The sequence below is a fragment of the Chiloscyllium plagiosum genome, chromosome 23 (genome assembly GCF_004010195.1).
Source record: "Chiloscyllium plagiosum isolate BGI_BamShark_2017 chromosome 23, ASM401019v2, whole genome shotgun sequence".
Classification (NCBI taxonomy): Eukaryota; Metazoa; Chordata; class Chondrichthyes; order Orectolobiformes; family Hemiscylliidae; genus Chiloscyllium; species Chiloscyllium plagiosum.
Genome location: NC_057732.1, coordinates 19321618 through 19343051, shown reverse-complemented (window position 1 = coordinate 19343051; position 21434 = coordinate 19321618). Strand labels below are relative to the sequence as shown.

Here is a 21434-nt window from a genome sequence, read left to right as displayed (position 1 = left end):
AACCCTATATTGCTGCATGACCAAAAGTATGGCAGAGTGATTTGTATATTGTGTTTTCTTGATTGTGCAATTTTGCATCTAAATATTCTTATTGACAGAATTTAAAGAATATTGGAGTTCTTTGTGTACAGTTTTTTTCTTATGTCTGAGGTATTATCACTTTCCATTTAGTACTAAATATGTATAATACTTTCGGATAGTAAACAAAATTTGATGAGTCTAAGTATAGCAGATGATGATTGTGGCAGTATGCCCCAAACTTTCCTCTTGATTAGCAAAAAAAATCAGTTTGTTGAAATGTTTGTACAAAGTAATTTTTACACTAAATGTTTGCAATTTTTATGGTAAATGCATATAATATTAACTTTGTGTAATTTAATTGAAAGGATGATAGTCCACGCCATGATCTGTCAGCCCATGAACCACTGCCAATAAAGTTGTTTATTGATAACTTGATCGTCCGCAGAAGTGATGATGGAACATTTTGCATTGGAGGTGAGAATTGCTTTGTTTAATGCTGCATAGGAAGACTAAAAGGATGCCTGGAAAGATAGCTGTGTGTTTGGTCATGAAAATATGCTTTGATTCTTGGTAAGGAAGGGTATGTCTTCAGCATGCATAAGCTCCATGCAACAGTGTTTTAAGGTGATGAATTTTTAATTAAGTGAATGTTATTGATATGCTTAATTGGATTTGATAACTTTTTAAATAATTTATTCCGGCTAATAACATTAGTTGGTTTCCTCTCATGTTTGCAATATATGGTTGGATTATCAAGCTGACATTGCAAATTTATATTAGTATGCTAAATCTATTTCTCAAAGCGCACACCTGCATGTTCACGTCCACAATAAAACATCCTCTATAGTTTTTTTAAGAAATCAAGAGCCCTGTATTATTTAGTTTTGATTGTTTGTAAAGCCTCCGTTGCAAATAAGAAATAGTTTTATGCATCTCTCTGTAGAAGAAAGAATCACTTTGATATTCTCTAATGCTTGTAGCATGTGAAATATCTTGCATTTAAAGGTTTAAAATTGGCTCCTGTTTTTAGTCTCTATCATATAGCATTCCTCAGGGGAAGCATTTCTTCAGGCCATGTGAGGAAAGTTATCAAAGCTCCCCTCGGGTTTTTGAACTATTATATTTTTACAGTCTTCGTTCTGAAATTGTTCCAGAAGCTTACTCTGCTTCAAAACATTGCAGTGGCTTTTGTGGCACATGGGCCGCTATGCTTGGTGGCTTCAAGAATCAGTCCGTATTTGTAACAATCTGGCTACTGCTTGTACTTCAAGCCTACTCTAGATTATGAAATTTATTGCCCCAAAGATTTTCCACCATGTTTTCTATGGAAACTGGGAAGAGTGGAGCATGATTCAGATCAGGGTCTAGATTAGAGTGGTGCTGGAAAAGCACAGCAGGTCAGGCAGCATCCGAGGGGCAGGAAAATCAATGTTTCGGGCAAAAGCCCTTAATCAGGAACCAGATGATTCATGATTCCGATCATAATAGTCTTGTGCAGCATCCAATGTTTGGTTGAGTTAACAAAAGGTGTTGTTTCCTGCTGGAGTTGTGGGCTGAATTTAGCAGAGTGATGAGATGTACTGCTTTCTCAGGCTCTAAGGTCCTGTTGTGAACTGAGTTTGAATTGCAATTCAGTTTCTCAAAGGTATAGATATGTTGAGACCATCACTATTTTGTTTTAAATTTTCTCATTTTTTGGTTTAGATCTGCAAGTTGCTTGTTTCAAGAAAAAGAGAACAAGAGACTTATGTTTACTGTTAGGAACTGACAGAGAAAGATAATGCAGGTTAATTATTCCTCTAAGAACACGGTTCACAATTTGGCATCATGATGTTGTTATACTCAGGGACTGGCAGCTGGTTGGATGTTGACTTGATCAATGAAGGAGTACCGCTGCTGGCCAGCCAACCACAGGGAATGTTAAAAACAAACAAAGTGAACTGGCTCTGTCTAGGTTTTTGAGCAGGCGACAATTTGCTTTAGAAACTGACAAGAGGAAGCTTTTTTTTGTTTTGTCCTGTCTAGGTCCTCTCCAGCTATTGACTTGTTGAAAGTTCTCAGTTAAGAATCTCTGTCTTTATGAAACGGTAATAAGGCTTTAGAAATATGCAAAAGCTGTTTGCATTGACTGGTAAATTTGAAATTCAAGTAAGATGTATAACTCTACATATCTGTAATATAAGCCTGAATCAAAAGGTTTAATGAAGGCCTGGCATTCATTGTTGAAGTGGTTGTCAAACTGGCAAATTTATCAGCTGGCCATGCTAAATTCCCCATAGTGTTAGGTGAAGGGGTAAATGTAGGGGAATGGGTCTGGGTGTGTTGCGCTTCGGAGGGTCGGTGTGGACTTGTTGGGCCGAAGGGCCTGTTTCCACACTGTAAGTAATCTAATCTAATCTAAAAAAACTCTGTTCAATGTCTGAGTAGAGCTTTATATCCAAAGATGAAACCAAAACAGAAATTGCTGGAAAATCTCAGCAGGTTTAGCAGCATTTGTGGAGAGAAATCCTCAGTTCGTTTGGCATGGTTGTGGGTATGGTCCCTAAGCTGAGTAGTTGATTTGCAGTTGTTTTGTCCCCTGTTCAGTGACATCTTCAGTGCTTTGGGGCCTCTTGTGAAGCGCTGCTGTACTTGTGTCTTCTGGAATTATTTGCTTCCGTTCCTGCTGCTTCTGTTTGCCAGTTCTGGTAGTTCATTATAGTGCCAGTATATTGGGTCTAGAGCTATGTGTTTGTTGATGGAGTCCGTGGATGAGTGCCATGCTTCTAGAAATTATCTGGCTGCTCTCTATTTAGATTGTCCTATGATCGTTGCATTGGCCCAGTGGAATTTATGGTCCTTGACATCTGTGTTAATAGCTACTAGGGCCAGCTGGTCGTAGCGTTTTAATAACTAATTGGTGTTCATGGATGCAGATTGCGAGTTATCAGCCTGTTTGTCCTATATAGTGTTTCTTGCAGACTTTGCATGGAATCTTGTAAAATATGTTAGCCTTGCACATGATGGGTATAGGGTCCACACACACGGACCAGTAGCCATACACACAGATGACAAGGACTACAAATTTGACTGGGACAACACAATGATCACAGGACAAGCTAAACAGAGGACAGCCAAAGAATTTCTAGAAGCATGGCACTCATCCACGGACTCCATCAACAAACATAAACCTAGACCCAATATACTGGCTAGTACAACAAACTGCTGGAAGCAGCAGGAACGGAACCATATAAATTCCAGAAAACAAAGTACAGCAGTGCTTCACAGGAGGCTCCAAAGCACTGAAGATGTCACCTAGACAGGAGACAAAACATCTGCAAATCAACTTCCCAATTCGGCGAACATATCCACAATCACGGCAACCAGTACCCGAGCTGCAAATCTTTCCACAAACTTTGAGTTCATTTGGTTTTTATATTCAAAGATAGTTGGGTTTAGATTGTAAATATTAATAAATGCCAATGATGCTTCTGGTTTTTCTGTTTTGCTGAAGTTATGTTCTTAAATAAAAGTTTGTTAAACTATAAATTTGATGTCTAAAATCTGTTGTTTGTAAACAAAAACAGAAATTGCTGGGAAATCTCAACAGATTTAGCATCTTTTGGGAGAAAAAGTAGAGTTAACGTTTCGGGTTTAGTGACCCTTAGTCAGTTAAGATGCTGTCAGACCTGAGTTTCCCCAGCAATTTCTGTTTTTATTTTTGTTTCTGCTTTCCAACATCCGCAGTTCTTGGGTTTTCTGTTATTTGTAAAATCTGGCCAGAAACGATTGAGCAATTTTGAGTGTCATTGAATGTTTTAATTTCATTATGAATCCAGTGATAGTGAGACTAATATGATGTGGCTTGTTATGCTAGTGTCAAAACAGATGAAACAACTCATAAATCAGGAAGTTTTAACATTTGTATCAAATTGTGGGAAATTAATAACTAATTGTGCTGTTCAGTATCTACTTCTGATATTAGGGTTAGGCAATTAAGACATTTTCTAATCTCTCTGTTCAGAGATGTTACTACACATCTCTGGAGCAGGTAGGACGTCAACTTGTGTTTTGTGGCTCAGAGGTAGGGACACTACTGCTGTGCCACCAGAGTGGCCAATTAAAGCATCTAAACATTTTCTAATCAACCTCCTCAAAAATGTGGTTACGTACCTTTGGAGCAGGTGAGGCCTGAACCTTAGTCTCCTACGCCAGAGGAATAGACATACCACTGTGCCATGAGAAGCCTCAACAAATCGTTTAGATATTTTCTAATAAACCTGTGCAGAGATGTGGTTACACACCCCTGGAGCAGTTTGGAATTGAACCAGGGCATCTTGATTCAGAGGTAGGTACATTACCCTTGCACCACAAGACTCTTGTTAATGCACTTAATAATGGATAGAATAAATCGGCTCCAGCTGCTGATAATGTGTGTAATCATGAAGCCACAACAAATGTTTTAACTGGGTTGTAGAGATTCATGTTGAATGCGAGAAGATTTGTAACTCAAGTTGAGGTTCAGGTTTGTTTAGAGACATTTCGTCACCATGCTAGGTAACATCATCAGTGAGCCTCCGGTGAAGCGCTGGTGTTCTGTCCCACTTTCTATTTATGCGTCTTGGTCTCTTAAAGTGGGTGATATCATTTCAAGTTCTTTTTCTCAGAAGTTGGTAAATGGGGTCCAAATAGATGTGTTTATTGATGGAGGTCCGGTTTGAATGCCAGGCCTCTAGGAATTGCTGTGCTTGTCTCTTTAGCCTGTCCTAGGATGGATGTGTTGTCCCAGTCGAAGTGGTGTCCTCCTTTGTCTGTGTGTAAGGATGATAGTGATAGTGGGTCATGTCTTTTGGTGGCTAGTTTGTGTTCATGTATCCTGGTGGCTAGTTTACTGTCTGTCCAATGTAGTGTTTGTTACAGTTCTTGTATGGTATTTTATTGCATGGTTCCAACACACTGAAACAGTTACTGATGAACCTAAACCTATACCAACAACCAGCAAAACGAATCTCATTTACAAAATACCATGTAAGGACTGTTAACAAACTACGTTGGACAGACAGACAGATAACTAGCCACCTCTAAAGCCACGAACACCAACCAGCCTCTAAAAGATATGACCCACTATCACTACTATTCTTATATACAGACGAAGAAGGACACCACTTTGACTGGGACAACATATCCATTCTAGGACCAGGCAAACGGAGACAGGCATGGAAATTCCAGAGGCCTGGCATTCAAACCGGAACTTCATCAATAAACACACTGATTTGGACCCCTCTGAGAAAAAGAACCAGAAATGATATCACCCACCTTAAGAGACTAAGACACACAAATAGAAAGTGGACAGAACACCAGCGTTTCATCAGAGACACACTGATGAAGTTATCTAGCATGGTGATGAGAGGTCTGAAAACAAACCTGCCAGCCTCAGTGAGCAAACTTACAACCTGATTCATGTTGAATGTTTTCTGTGCTCTCGAAGCATTTTTTTTAATGTTGGATGAAAGAAAAACTCTTGAGTAAACACCTGCAAGGAAGTTCTTACTACAGTTGTGTGCAAATCACAGACAAGTAAAACAATGTAAATCTTTGTCTCAGTATTGTGACTATTTTAGATTTAGTAAAATAAGGAATTCCTTCTTGTGGTTTCCTAGTTCAGATATCCTGAAGAATTAATAGTGGCCATATTGCTGCAGATTTTTAAAAAGACCAGCTCTGCCACCCTCATCCAGATCAATAACCTTAATATCTTGAAATTGTTCTGGTTGTGGCAATGCACTTTCAACCACAACTGTTGCTGTAAACAAATAGTTGTGTGTTTTTTTTTACTATTCTATTTTGACCATAAACTTTCCCAGTTACCTTCAGATGGTCACTCCTGACATGTTTGAAATGTTTGTTGTTTTTAGTTTAAACAATTGATTTGAGCTGAGCTTCATTATTAAAATAAATTTTCATTGCATGAAATTTTTTTGGCAACTTTATTGGTTTGGGCTTGTTAGTGTTGAAAATATCGCATTGCTTGTCAACTCTGTGCCATTTATATTCAGGAATAGATAGGAGTTTTAGATAGGAGTTCAACATTTTGTGGGGCTTTTTTTATTTGTCCTATAAAGGTCAATAACATTTTATAACTAATTTTGTTTTACTATCAATCTGTGATTAATTAACTCAGCTTTTACCTTATTTACTTTAAAAAATAAACATTAGCAATGCAATGCAAATAAATTTGACATTGACCTGAGCCTTCACAAACACTTCTCACTTCTTCATGATGACCAGCAAACATGAATCTGCTTTACATAAATTGAAGCCATCTGGTACAAAATGGTAACTGAGAAATAATTTTTTTGTTGCAAAAATTTTCTATTGACAATATTTCCTTTGAAATCTCTCATGCTGATATTGTTTGAGTTGAACCCATTAATTCGAAGTCTTTTGTGGAGGTAGTCGAGTTTTTGTTTATAGTTAGAACATTTTATGTAAATATTTATTCTGGTTACACATGACAAAGTCTAGCCTAATCTCAATCATTGAATCCAGTTTAATTGACATTTTTGTCTTTTGGTGATTTTTAAAAAAATGTTGATACCTAGTCCATGTTTCATTCACTGAAAAGTTACAGATTTTGTTGTATGTTTCAGGGTTAATGATTTGTGTGTATATTTTTTGATTCTGTTTGGAACTTATATATTATAAAACAAATGACTTCTAGGAATAGTGATTAAATGCCGAACTTTCTAATTAATTCTTATTAGCTCCTGTTTATATTAAATCTAGGTGATTAATTATTTATTTGTCTTTCTTTCATCTAGGTGTCCAGCTATCTAGTCAGAACTCAGCAAACAGTAAATACACAAAACAAACAGTATTATCCTGCTTAAAATGTCATGAATCAAAGGAGGTCAGATATGTGTCACAATTCACTCAAACAGATGTTGTGAAATCAAACTTACCTGGACAGCCAGATCATGGAATCAAGTCAACTGCTGGAAGTTCAACTGATAGGGAACAGGTGAGAACTAATGCAAATAATGGACTGGATTTTCTGAGGTGTAGCAATTGCATGCAGATTGCCACCGCGCTCCTTTTTTTTTTAACGAGGCAAATATGGTCCGCATTTCTCACAGGAGATTCCGATCAGGCCTCCTTCAGAAATGCAGAGCCATACTTCCTCTGGCTGATCCCTCAACATAGAACAGTCAGGACAGAGCAAATAATGCCCCTTTCTTTCTCAACAGTCAGTTGCCACATTCATTTGCCATATGTTACAGTATCACTGACCGCTGCTGTGTAAGGGAAAGCATGTTAGGTGTGTGAATGGTTACAGTGCCAGCTAAGTAGGAAATGGAGTGTTTAGGCTTAGCTAGGGATGTTGGGTCCAGCAGTTGGGAGGGGAAGGGTCAAGTCCTGAAGTGGGGATTACAGGATGTTGTTTCCTGAGAGGCGGGTAGGATTCTCAGGCCCTTGGAAAGAGGGAATCATCTACAAACCTTAAAATTGCACTGTGTGTAGGTAGATATTTGGTTCATTCAATAATCATCATTATACAAAACAAGTGATTATTCATGACAAAGATATAGACAAACATTGTAAGAAACAGTGCCAAATTATGATCATTTCATTATGCAAATAATTACAATATATTATGTAATACTGCCCACTACATTTTGTACTGAAGTATTTAATTCCATAGGTAATCTGTTGTTGGATTAATTTAAATTCTCAATCATTTACGCACTTTTTTAATCTTAGGTTTGTTTCATATTCTGTTCACACTGTTATCCTACTTGTGGTGTGGTGTCTTTTCTCAGTTGGAATATATAATTTTACTGTCATGTGTATGTGGCAAGAGATAATGGCAATGGAAGGGGAATTCAAGAATTTTCTCCTGAAGACTGTGCAAATCTTTTCCTCCCTTTCAACAAGGGAACATATATTCAATTGCTTGTGTCAGAGGAGCTTTGGTATATGTTACAGAAGATTGGATCAGAGCTCAGTTCTGAATGCTTTCAGTCATCTTCACATGCTCTTCAGTAAGCCCAGCATTCCAAACAGGCCATGTGTGTTTAACAGTAGGTCTAGCAGAACTATTAACACAGTGAATCGATTTAAGATGCTGTGTAATGATTGAGAAGATGTAGCATGGGAAGTCTCCTTTTTGCTCTCATTGGCAATCCCACTTAAGATCACTTTGAATATAATTTCCTCTTAGTTTAATGTATGATTATTGTACAATATCAGCACTGGCTAAGTTGATGAGTGGAGGATCAGGGAGTTCACAGGAAGTACTGCCCCATAGCGTTACACTTTTCAGGTTCATCCTTGTGATTTGCAAGACTAAGGAATTTATATTTAAGGAGGGAAAAAAAAAAATTTAAGTCCTCCATCTACATGTACTATCTTCATTGTCCCTGTTATTTTATCCAAGAGCTCAATCATTTTTTAAATATATTTTTATTGAGGAAAAATAGATTTTTTTAATATTACAAGTACAAAACAATGCAATTCAAAACAGTACAAAAAAACCCAAATAATAAAAAAATTCCCCGACCCACACTCATGTACAAATGTATAAACATATATAGAAAAATGTAGAATTTTAAAAAATCTAAACTAGCTATTTAACTAAATAAATAACCAACAACAAACAAATAAATAGTAATAACTCAGCCCAGCCAAACAAAACGCTCATACATTCACAGTTCCTCCTCCCTGGATATTGGACTCGTGAAACACAATCGTTACAGCTATATAAAAGCCTTTGTTAGTGTGGCAGATAAATCTGTGTCCAGGTATTCCACAAAGGGCTGCTATGTCTTGTAAAATTCTCAGTTTTGTGGTGTACCATATTTGTGAGAAAATCCAAGGGATTATGCTCCATAACAATCTTCCGCCAACCCGACAGGCCTGCGGGTTTTTCGGATATCCAACCTAGCAAGGTGTTCTTTCTTGCACAGAACGTGAGAATGTTGAAAAGTATTTCTTACGCACGTCTGTAGGAAATACAGTGGGTAGGCCCAAAAGGAGAGAGATAGGGTCCTTCTCCACCCTTACACCCAAAATTCTCTTCATTGCACCCGCCACAGCACTCCAATATGTTTGAAGCCTATCGCAAGACCACAATGGGTAAGAGTGCCTGTACAGACCTTGCACCTGGGACATGCTGAAGATACCCCTGGTTTAAATTTTGACAAATGGTCTGGAGCCAAGTGGACCCTGTGGCGAATCTTCAACTGTAAAACATGAGTCCTATTGCAAATTGATATCTTCCTTGCATTCTCCCAAATATCCTCCCATGCCTCTGAGGAAACTTCAACACCCAGCTCTCTTTCCCACATCTTGCAGAGTCGATCAGACTCATCTGAGGTTGCACCCCCCAACAGATGATATAAAGTACTGACAGAGAGTGTACTCTTAGCCCTTAGCACCCCCCCTGTCTATGTCAGAGTTGCAGGGATCAGTCAAAAGTGTGGTCTTTTTTTTAAAATAAAATCCCTAACTTGAAAAAAACGAAAGAGGTCTTTATTAGATAACTCATACTTCTATACTAACTGATCGAAGGACATCATTACGTCTCCCTCAAATAAATCGCCCATGTAAGACACACCCCTACCTGCCCAGCATTTTAAATCCTGAATCTATCATACCCGGTTGCAAACCTGGCATACCCACTAAAGGTGTAAACAAAGGTGTTTTGCCAATATTGCCTTCCCCCTACCGAATTGCCCTCTATGCTTTAACAGTATTGATGACTATTGGGTTATGGCAATATTCCTTAACTGTCTTCATCTTGTCCAAAAACAGCAACTGGTAAGGGGGCACTTTGCTTGGGAGGCTTCGATATCTAGCCATATTGAAAGAGGATCCCCACAAACCAAACTCACCTAGGTCAAAAGCGAGCTTAGTTGGTAATTTCTAATGTCTGGACGGTCCACTCCACCTAATCTGTGAGGCAACTGCAGTTTGGCTAATTTAATGAGGGCCACTTACAATGCCAAATAAAGGAGCTGAACCAGCCTTCAGTCTCCTGAGTGTTTGCTCATTGAAAATCGGGGGACCATCCATAAAGGGTATAGCAAATGAGCGAGAATATTCATCTTAATAAGCGATTTCTGACCCAACCATGAGACTGGAAGTGCCTCCCACCTTTGAAGATCTTGTTTAATTTTTCCAAATAATTGAGTAAAATTGGCTTTAAACAGCCAATCCAGAACTGGAATAATGAATATGCCCAAATACACAAACCCCCACCTTGTGACCACCTAAATGGGAATCTATAGTCATCCTCGAGAGCTAGCTCCTTCGTAAGACCATTCATAGTCATAGCCTCTGACTTAGCAAAATTAATCTTATACCCCGAAAAAGCGCCAAACGCGTGAATGCATTGTATCAGGTGAGGCACTGAAACTGCTGGATTTGTCAAAAATATTGGGACATCGTCTGCATACAATGAGATCTTATGTAATTTTGACCCCACTTCTGGAGCTGATATATTGGGATCCCCACGAATGGTCTCCGCCAATGATTCAATCACCAACGTAAAAAGCACGTTGGATCAGCAGTTAGCACTGTTGCCTCACAGCGCCAGGAACCCAGGTTCAATTCCCATCTCGGGCAACTGTCTGTGTGGAGTTTGCACATTCTCCCCATGACTGTGTGGTATCCTCCGGGTGCTCCAGTTTCCTCCCACAGTCCAAAGATGCGCAGGTTAGGTGAATTGGTCATGCTAAATTGCCCATGGTGTTAGGTGTAGGGGAATGGGTCTGGCTGGAGACTGTGTTACCTTCTATTATTAAAGAGGATCAGACGGGCTTTATAAAGATTCTCCAAAAATGTTAGGGGTCTGCTTAATGTAATTCAAGCATGCCAACAGCAGTCAGTGCAGGGATTGGTGATTTCTTTAGATGCAGAGAAGGTATTTGACCGAGTTGATTGGCCGTACCTTTTCTGTACTCTAGAGTGGCTTGGTTTGGGCGAAGTTTTCAAGGCTTTAAGAATTACAAACCTCCCATATGTGTCTTTAACACATTCCAACAATTTAAATGGAAGATTTTTCCTAATCAGTATAGCCACTCCCCTACTTCTGGTATTAAATGATGAAAAATAAACTCGGTCAAAGCCATTCTGCTGTAATTTCAGATGCTCCTTATCATCCAAATGTGTCTCCTGTAACAAAGCAATATCCACCTCCTTTCTAAGACTCAAGACTACCTTCTTCCTCTTAATTGGTGACTTCCCTTAATATTCCAGGTACGCCATTTAATCAAACCATAAGCCATAATCTTCTGCAATTACATTTAAATTCCAGAGAGGAGGAACCCAAAACACAAACGCATGATCCACCAAATATAAAAACTACATAAACTAAAACCAATACCTTTAACAAACCTACAAAATTATTAAAAATAAAAAACAACAAAAACCAAAATACAAACCAACTTATAAAGTGCCAACAGCATTGAGTAGGGGAACTCACCCCCTGCCCATAGGGGGCAACTACCCATCCCAAACTGCCCATAAGTTGGCATCTAATCATTCCAACCACCTTCACTTCTCCCAGTTAGAGCCGTATCGCAAACACAAGCTGAAAAGAATAAACACTCCATAGAATATCAGTATGAATAATAACATTCTTTCATTTATAAAAAAGGGGAAAATAAATACCCCATCCATCCTTTGGTGTATCCTAACTTAGAAATTGAAAATGTACATCTTAACCACCGCCAGACATGATTTAAACCAAATTACTATTAATAGGGACAAAAAAAGAAAAATAAAGCTCCAACTGGATTTCCTCCATTTCTTTTACAGAATAATAAACACATACCCAAACAACACTATTTACACATACTAAAATTGTTCAAATTAGGTTAGTTTGTCCACAAAGTCTCTTGCCTTCTCCAATGTGTCAAAAAGATGTATAGATCCATCTAAGGTGGTCCAAAGCACTGCTGAATATCTCAGGGAGTACTGAATCACAAGCTCCCTCAGTCTTCTCTTGACACCATCCTAAGATTTTCGTTTCTGGATCACCGCCGCTGAGAAGTCCTGAAAAAAAACATGATCTTAGACCCCTCGTAAATTAGGACCTTCGGATCCTTCCCCTGGACTCTGGAAACCTCCATGACTCTCTCCTTATCCCGGTAATTATGGAACCGCACCAGGAGAGGACAAGGACGTTCACCCAGACCTGATCTCCCCGCTGTGACCCGGTGAGCCCTCCCTATCTTCAATCCTCTCATGCCAGCCTCCAAGTCAAGGAATTTCAGCAGCCAGTCCTCAACAAATTCTGCAGGCTGCTCACCTTCCTTACCCTCAGGCAGACCGATGACCCGAATGTTTTTTCTCCTGCCCCTGTTCTCAAGATCATCCACTTGGTCACGCAAATTGCAGACCTGCGTCTTCAAGGCTTTGATGTCATGCTTGGATGAACTGGTATTAGCTTCCACCACTGTGACCCTTTGCTCCACCTCATCTGTCCTCTTCTCCAGGTCTCCCAGCTGCTGCTTATGCTAGCTTCTCTTCAATCTGTTTCCCCAGCATCTCACGAGATTTCGAGAGCTGGTTCACCAGGTCCTGGAGAGTAATCGGCTCCGAGGCTGCTGCAGGTTGAACTGCATACCCGGCCTCGGATGCTACTAATCCCTTTTTAGACATCTCTGGATGGCTGAAAACACAGGTAAGTTAATTTTTATAAGTTTCTTAGGCCTACATGATCTTTCTGGAGTCCCAAGAAATCCCGATGACCTGGGTTGGGCGGGTTAAAGGACCGTCCCGCTTGCGCTGCGATGCAAAGCTCTGCATTGTGATCTTCTCAGATCGCCGCCATCTTAAATCCCCAAATCATTTAGGCACAAATGATTTGTTTTCAACGTACTCATGCCAACTGCCACTTAGTAACCTGTGCTGCTTCAAGTCAAATGTATTTTGTCCTCAATAACCTCTAATTTTCACACCTCATATTATAGATTGATTGTTACCAGATGCTTGGTTCCCCTTTTTTTGAATTGAGATGTGACATTTGCAGTTCTTCAGTCCTTTGGCATCACTTGCAAATCCAAGGAGGATTGAATGATTGTGGTGAGGGTTCTGTGAGCTCTACACTTGCTTCTCTTTGAAACATGGATGCATTCATTTGGGCAAAGCTCGTTAAGTTTGATAGTTGCATAACCATGAATGTTGTTCTGTATGTGAAACATAGATGCCGGTATAATTTTTAATTTCTTCCCATGTGGAATTTTGGAAAGATAATGCAACTCAGGGAAACTTTATGGAAATAAATATGAATGACTACATGGGGAATAAGTCAACTAATGTATCTGTTTAGGACAAATGATAATGGAAAATGGCATATGTGATTTAGAACTTAGGAGGATGGAGATAGCTGGAAGTAATAGCTCACAAGTTCCTACATTCCATCCATCAATACCCCTCAGAAACCTGGATGATACATAAAACTCGATGGAAGAAATTAGAGGCCAAAATTAATGCAGAAAGAGGAGGCATGGCCTGCTGGTATTATCGCTAAACTATTAATGCAGAAACTCAACTAATATCTTGGGCACCTGGGTTCAAATCCTGCCGTTGCAGATTTTGGAATTTGAATTCCGTAAAGAATTGGGAATTAAGGATCTAATGACCATGAAATCATTGGTGCTTGTTGGAAAAACCCATTCACTAATGTCCTTGAAGGAAGGAAACCTGTCATGCTTCCCTAGTCTGGCCTACATGTAACTTGAGAGCCACAGCAATGTGGTTGACTCCGCATTGCCCTCTGGGCAATAAAAGCTAGCTTAGCAATGAAAGCCCACATTCTGTGAGTGAATAAAAAAAGAAAATCCATATAAATTCAATAAGACAAATGAAGAGATATCTGTAAAGGAAAATGCCAGAATTTTGGCCATTTGAACAGAGCAGAAAACCTGCACAGATCTCTTACTCAGGAAAATTGGAGGACAATAGAAAGACAGGTTGACCGAGGCATAGTTGGATGAAGCATGTCAGTGATTGCAGATGATCTACAGTGAATGTGTGAGAATTGTGCAGGAAGGAGAAGCCACAGCATACAATGACATCGGATGTCCTGGCAAGAGTAGCTACAGGCAGAAACAGCATATAAACGAAATGTTTTCCTCATAATTTCATTGGAAAATTTAATCTTGTAATATGTTTGGCACATAGCATTTTGCTTTCAAGAGGGGTTGAAATCTAAGGGGCTTTTCTCTGTACTAAAAAACTGGTAGAAGTTAATCCAGTATGGAAAGCATCTTCAATCTCCACATAAAGGGCAAATAGACAGTGTTACTCTTCACCCATTAAATTGTTAACTTGAATGACTATATACAGATGCTGTGGTTCTTGGTGTTTAGTTGTTTGTTTAAACTGCTGACCAACATCCTGATTTGGAACTTTTCTGAACGAAGATGATTACTATGCTCCAGATTTATTTCCAATCTTAGCTGCTTCTTTGGTATTAAGCGCAACTAACTTGCACATGTTTTCAGTTGCAGTCTGTAGCGTAGTACTGGCTGGTCATTTGCTCACCCTTACTAGTGGAAGTGTATTTACGTAGCAAAGAAACTTAGTAAAGGAGGATATTTGCATTCCTACCAAAAGTGTGGCAGCAATGGATTAATTTTCTGTTTTTCTTTGTAGTTACTTTTGGAAGAAAATGAATGTCTGAAACAGGAGTTGGCCAAAGCTAAGATAGCTCTGGCTGATGCTGAAATGGAAAAAGACAGATTAATACATCAAATCAAAAGGGTTAACATTGAACTCCAATCATAGTCAAATACTTGGAAGCAGGAGGAGTTTCTTCAATTTGGAACATAGGTATCACCAGCTGCTATTGGTTTTAAAAATACTAATAATGTTCATAACAATATGCTGAGCATTGAACAAACAATCTGTAAAGAAAATTGCTTTATCTGTTGCAGACAGATATTTTGTTGAATGTGAAGAATAAACATCAGATCTGTTTGATCTATTTTGAGCAGTAAATAAAATATGATTGTTAAGCTTATTAAGTTTTGCTCCATAAACTGATGGTGCTGATTTTCACTTGAATCTCGAATGAATTCTGTCAAAAAGGGATTTGAAATATGGTTGAAATAAAATATTGTGGGAAAGAAATTTCTTTAGTACACTTGAGCTGTGTTTTGGTATACCATCAATAATTTTTTAAAAATCTATTCCAGAGCAAGTCTCTTTTTTTTTAAGAAGTCTGAATTTGCACTGTAATTAACTTTGATCATGTATCTAACAGTTTTTTCTGTGTAAAATCTGTGATATAGAATATGTACAGTGTAACATTTTAAGTATGTATGTGCTTTAATTATGGCAGACACCATTGTTGCTTGACTTCAGGTTGAGTGCAAGATTCATCTGTAAATTTGAATATCGTTAAGGATGGACTGAAGATAATACAATGCATATCTTAAGCAATCAACCTTTGCACAACATGGCAACATTCTTCCATGAATAATTGTATTAAAGATTGTATTCAAAATAAACATCAAAGCACAGAAATGTTCCAGCAGGTACTCATGCCACTTAAGTGAAAGTGATAGCTTGTCTTTTTTTAATTTAATTTTTCTTCTCATTGCCATTAGTTCATCCATACTATATGCCATTTTCTTTCACTACTCGTATATTGTTGATTAAGAAATACAGAAGAGCATACCTAATTCATGTGTTCTGATTTTTTCCTTCTGTACTTTCATTTTTTTTCTAATGTCCTTTCCTTGTCTTTAGACATTATTCCTGCTGGTGTATTAGTCTGTTTTATTGATTTCCGATATAATAAATCAATGCAGGGTTACCACTGAATAGAAATGTAACTGGATCAGCCATTTAGTACTGTGGTTAGAGGCATAGATCAGAGGCTGAGAATTCTATCGCAAGTAACATAGCTCCTGACTCCCCAAAGCTTGTTCACCATCTACAAGTCCATGTACTGAAATATTCTCCACTTGCCTGTATGAGTGTTACTCCAGCAAATCAACCAACTGGACATTTCTCAGGACAAAACTGCCAGAATCCACCTTAAACATTTAACCCAATTTACATTGAAACATTTACATATAGAGTTGCACTAAACCACTGTAGTAATCACTAGACGCACTGCTGCAACTCATTCAGGCTCTTCCATGGTAACTTCGAAAGTGAAAATAGAACTAGACACCTTCCTAGTTTGTAAGACTATATGCCAGAGCAGGCAGTGCATTTTAACTGCACACTTAACTTGGGAAGGAGTTCATTATTTTCCATGTTAACCAAGTGATACCTGGAATCTACTTGCCAGCCAAATGGAAGTGAACCACACTGTAGTATTGTGCTATTGTTGCACACATCAGGGAGCTTTGGCCAATCTAATATATGTATAATGTTAAAGGTTTCCCAGTGAATTAGATAACTAGGTACGGTGTTTAGTTATGTTTAAATGAAGGCCAAAGCAAACCAAAAAGGGACAAGGAACTTTAATTGCATTATGTATAAATAAGGGGTTGATGTTTAACAGATTGATTTCATAATATATTGCTGTATAAAACTAATCTTAACTCTGGGCTAGAAAGTCAAGTTTCGAGTCCCATCTGCTGCAGAGATGTGTCACAATGTGATTACATGCGATGCACAGCTTTATTAAAAATAGATAAACTAATATTGAGGAAGCCATATAATCTACTGAGAAATGTAGACAAAGTTAGATGCTGTCTGTGACCACTGTTTGAATCAATGTTAGCTCAAATCGCCAAGTCAAATTAGACTTTAAGTCAATAAAAGTATTTTCCGTGGGATTGGGAAGTCCAGAACTAGAGGGCATAGGTTTAGGGTGAGAGGGGAAAGATACAAAAGAGACCAAAGGGACAACTTTTTCACACAGAGGGTGGTACGTGTATGGAATGAGCTGCCAGAGGAAGTGGGGAAAGCTAGTACAATTGCAACATTTAAAGGCATTTGGATGGGTATATGAATAGGAAGGGTTTGGAGGGATATGGGCCGGGTGCTGGCAGGTGGGACTAGATTGGGTTGGGATAGCTGGTCGGCATGGACGGGTTGGACCAAAGGGTCTGTTTCCATGCTATACATCTCTATGACTATGACACGCTGACCTGTCCTTAACAAATCATTGCTGGCCCTTTCCAAAAGCTTCATAAGGCAACCACTTCAAGAAAATCCTTCATGAGTAATCAGCAGTGGACTAAATGTAGATAACATTGCCAGACAGTAACAGGAGATCAGTGGAACAATTTTAGTAGCAGATTAGTTGGCATTAAGGACTCATTTGTAGAAAATGCAAACTGGGCATCCAGTGTAACTTTTGGCTGATCCACAGCTGTTTACCATGTGTGCTTTGATGTGTTAATCATTTGAATGAGACCGGTTTATAACTAAATATGGTAGTTACCAATTGTGCTAGATTAATCAGTTTTAAATGTAATGGTACATAATACTTTCACATTGCAAAATCATGACAATAACAGTACAAGAATACTAAACCCGACTTCAATTGAAACAGGATTTATTTTTCTGGAAGAGAATCCAGTCTTAGATGGGAGAGTTCTGAGGAAAGCATTTCTGAGGCTGACAGATAATTTCCCACAGAAAAGAATTACTACCTTTGATTCAGCATTTTACAGCTTCTGGACTCAACATTGAATTCAACAATTTCAAATCAGAACCATTACTCCCATTTTTACGTAGAGCAGCTGTAGGCAATAACATAACCATTACCATTTGTCCTGTGACTATCCCCTTTTGTCTTACACCATAAACCTTTCTGTCATATAGTTTCCACACTGATGCAGACAATCTCTTATGTGCTTTCCTTATAAATCTCTTCCCTGTCTCTCTTACTCAAAACTTGTAAAACCTTGCATTTTTTCAGGACCTGGGAACAAGTTTTGGACCTGCTATGTAAACTTTGTTTTAACTCTTTCTCTCTTTGTAGATAAAGCCATAAAGCTATACATCATGGAAACATACCCTTTAGTCAAACTTGTCCATGCCAACCAGATATTTTAAATCGATCTAGTCACATTTACCAGCATTTGACCTAGGATGCTCTTAATCCTCCCTATTCTTATACCCATCCAGATGCCTTTTTAATGCTGTAATGTACCAGCCTCCACCATTTCCTCTGGCAGTTCATTTCATCCATCTGCATGAAAAAAATTGCCCCTTCGGTCCTTTTTAAATCTTTAACCTCATCTTAAACCTATGCCCTCTAGTTTTGGACTGCCCCACCCTGGGGAAAAGACTGTAGCTATTACCGCTATTCATGCCCCTCATGATTTTATAAACCTTGATATGGTGACCCCTCAGCCTCCGATGCTCCAGGGAAAATAACCCCAGTCTAATCGACCAGCTCAAACCCCTCCAAACATTTCTGAACCCTTCAAGTTTCACAACATCTTTCCTATAGTAGGAAGATCAGAATTGGATGCAGTATTCCAAAAGTGACCTAACTGATGTCCTGTATAGCTGCAACATGAATTCCCAACTCCTATAGTCAATGTACTAACCAATAAAGGGAAACATACCAAATGCCCTTTTCACTATCCTGTCTCCCTGCAACTCCACTTTCAAGGAACTATGAACCTGCACTCCAAGGTCTCTCTGTTCAGTAACTGTTGCCTGATTGTTGAGTATTTCCAGTGTTTGCTGTTACTTCTGTTTTCCAAAACCCAGACTACTGAGGAGTTAGAATGTTATTTTAACTTAATGGAACAAATATCCTCAATATCATCATGCTACAACTTGCTAAACTGTTTCTCATTAAGTGCTATATCTTGACTATGAAATTCACTATGTGGATATTTTTCACATCAAGCAAGTTACCTGTCTCTGAATTTTACCCGTGTTATCAGAAATTGGAAGCTTTTTAAATCAAATTTCTATACTTCAATTACCTATCCAAACACACATTTAATTTTTAACTATAACTTGAAAGTTGCGTTTTGTTCCATTCTGTTTCAGTGCCTTAGAGTCTGACAGTATAGATACAGCCATTGCGTCCACCAAGTCTAGACTACTAAATCTACAGTAGTTTCAGTTTCCAGCACTTGGCCCACAGCCTTGAAAGTTACAACATTTCAAGTGGTCATCAAAATACTTTTTAAAAGTTGAGAAGTTAACTGCATCAACTACCCCCAAGCAGTGCAATACTGATCCCCACCACCCTTTGGGTGAAAACAGTTTTAGTCAAGATCTGGACATTAAATGGTTTAAGACCCAATTTAGTGCAGCAAAGTCTCGGGCACCATGGCTGGATCTTTCGTGAAGCATGGTTTGCCAAGATTAAAATGAGCAATTGGTGTAGGGAACTCTCTGGTGTTCTGAAGAAGAGTCACAGGACCCAAAATGTTAACTCTGATTTCTCTCAACAGATACTGCTCGGCCTACTAAGATTTACTAGCTATTTCTGTTTTTATTTCTGATTTCCAGCATCTGCAGTTCTTTCATTTGTATTTAAAATGAGGGAGGAACAGGACTGGCAGATCAATGTTCTGTGGTATTATTGCCGTAGGACGGATAGAAGGGGAAGCAAGAGAGGAAAACATCACTCTTGTACTTAGAGAGGATATTCCTGCAGACTTGTCCAGTGAAACTATATGGGTGAACTAAGAAAAAGGGATGATCACCTTCATGGGAGTGTATGATGCCCCAGCCTCCCCTAATAGTCAGTGGGAAACTGAGGTGCAAATATGTGGGGCGATCTCCTATCTGTAAGAATAATAGGATTGTAATGGCAGGGATTTTAAAGTCCAAACATAGACCGGGACTGCCATAATTAAGGGCTTGAACAGGAAGAAATTTAAGTGTATGCAAGAAACTTTTATCAATTTGTAAATGTACTTACTAGAGAAAGAGCGAAACTTGACCTTCTTTTGGGAAATAAAGCAGGGCAAGTGACTTTGGGACCAGTGATCATAATTCTATTAGTTTTAAAATAGTTATGGAAGAAGATGTGGGTGGCACAGCAGTTAGCACTGCTGCCTCACAGCGCCAGAGCCCTGGGTTCAATTCCCACCTCAGGCGACTGACTGTGTGGAGTTTGTACAGTCTCCCCGTGTCTGCGTAGGTGTGCTCCAGTTTCCTCCCACATCCAAAAATGTGCAGGTTAGGTGAATTGGCTATGCTAAATTTACCATTGTGTTAGGTGCAGGGGTAAATGTAGGGGAATGGGTCTGGGTGGATGCGTTTCGGCAGGTCGATGTGGACTTGTTGGGCTGAAGGGCCTGTTTCCACACTAAGTAATCTAATCTAAGATGGATCTTGTATAAAAAAAAAGTTAAAGTTCTAAATGGAGTAATGCCAATTTTGACCGTGTTAGTCAGGAACTTTTTAAAAGTTGATTAGGGAGGCTTTCCAAGATGAGATGACGAGTTTAGAGGTAATATGCTCGTGTTGGAGCGAAGGGCAAAGCTGGTAGGAGTAGCAAATATTGGGTGACTGGAGATATTGAGGCTCTGGTCAAGAAAAATGGAGGTATATATCAGGAATAAACAGCTGGAATCGAGTGAATCCCTTGAATTTCAGGGGACTAGGGTATACTTAGGAGGGAAAGTCAGGAAGGTATAAAGGGAATGAGATAACTTTGGCATATAAGGCTAAGAAGAATCCAAAGAGTTTCTGCAAGTACATTAAGGGTAAAATAGCAACCAGGGAGTGCATTGGGCCCCTTGACCAACAAGGCTGTCTATATGTAGAACCACAGGAGATGGGTGATATACTGTATGAATGTTTTGCTTTGGTATTTACTGTGGAGAGAAACATGGACGCTAGGGAAGTTGGGGAAATTCATACTGATGTCTTAAACAGTCCACATTACAGAAGAGGAAGTGCTGAATGTCTTAAAATGCATAAAAGGTACATAATTCCCAAGGATCTTGATGATCAAGTGTAGCACGGGACACTGTGGGAAGCTGAAGAAGGAATTACAGGGCCACTAGCAGAGATATCTACAGCCACAGGAGAGGTGCACTTATTTAAGAAAAGCTGTAAGGAAAAGCCCCTATACTATAGACTGTTGAGTCTGACATTTGAAGTGGGTAAGTTGTTGGATGGGATTATGAGAATCAGAATTTATATGCTTTTGGAGAAGCAAGGACCAATTAGAGATAGTCAACATAGCTTTGTGTGTGGGAAACAATATCCTACAAGTGTGATTGAGGTTTTTGAGAACATAACCAAGAAGATAGATGAGGAAATAGCGGTATAAGAAAGAACAGCTATAACATGGTAGTTCCATTCTCATGCAATTCCATGTTATACGAGAATGGTGTAATAGCAGCACCATTTGAACTAATGGGGCCAGGATCACATTATGACCATTATACACTTTAAAGCTTCGCGCTTTGGAAACTGTGTCCCCAATTTGTCATTCAGGTTGTGGCGAATTCATGTTAACGGAACATGCATTC

General features: G+C 38.9%; 1 protein-coding gene across 2 annotated transcripts in view; it reads left to right on the top strand.

Moving 5' to 3' along the window:
• Positions 1-15565, top strand: part of uhrf1bp1l (UHRF1 binding protein 1-like) — a 147638-nt gene extending 132073 nt beyond the window's left edge. For both annotated transcript variants that reach the window (XM_043713651.1, XM_043713653.1), the window contains 3 exons: positions 387-495; positions 6822-7021; positions 14665-15565. In XM_043713651.1, coding sequence (XP_043569586.1) covers positions 387-495; positions 6822-7021; positions 14665-14796 — 441 coding nt within the window. In that variant the 3' untranslated portion in view covers positions 14797-15565. The remainder of the gene's footprint in view (positions 1-386; positions 496-6821; positions 7022-14664) is intronic.
• The last annotated feature ends 5869 nt before the right edge of the window (positions 15566-21434 follow it).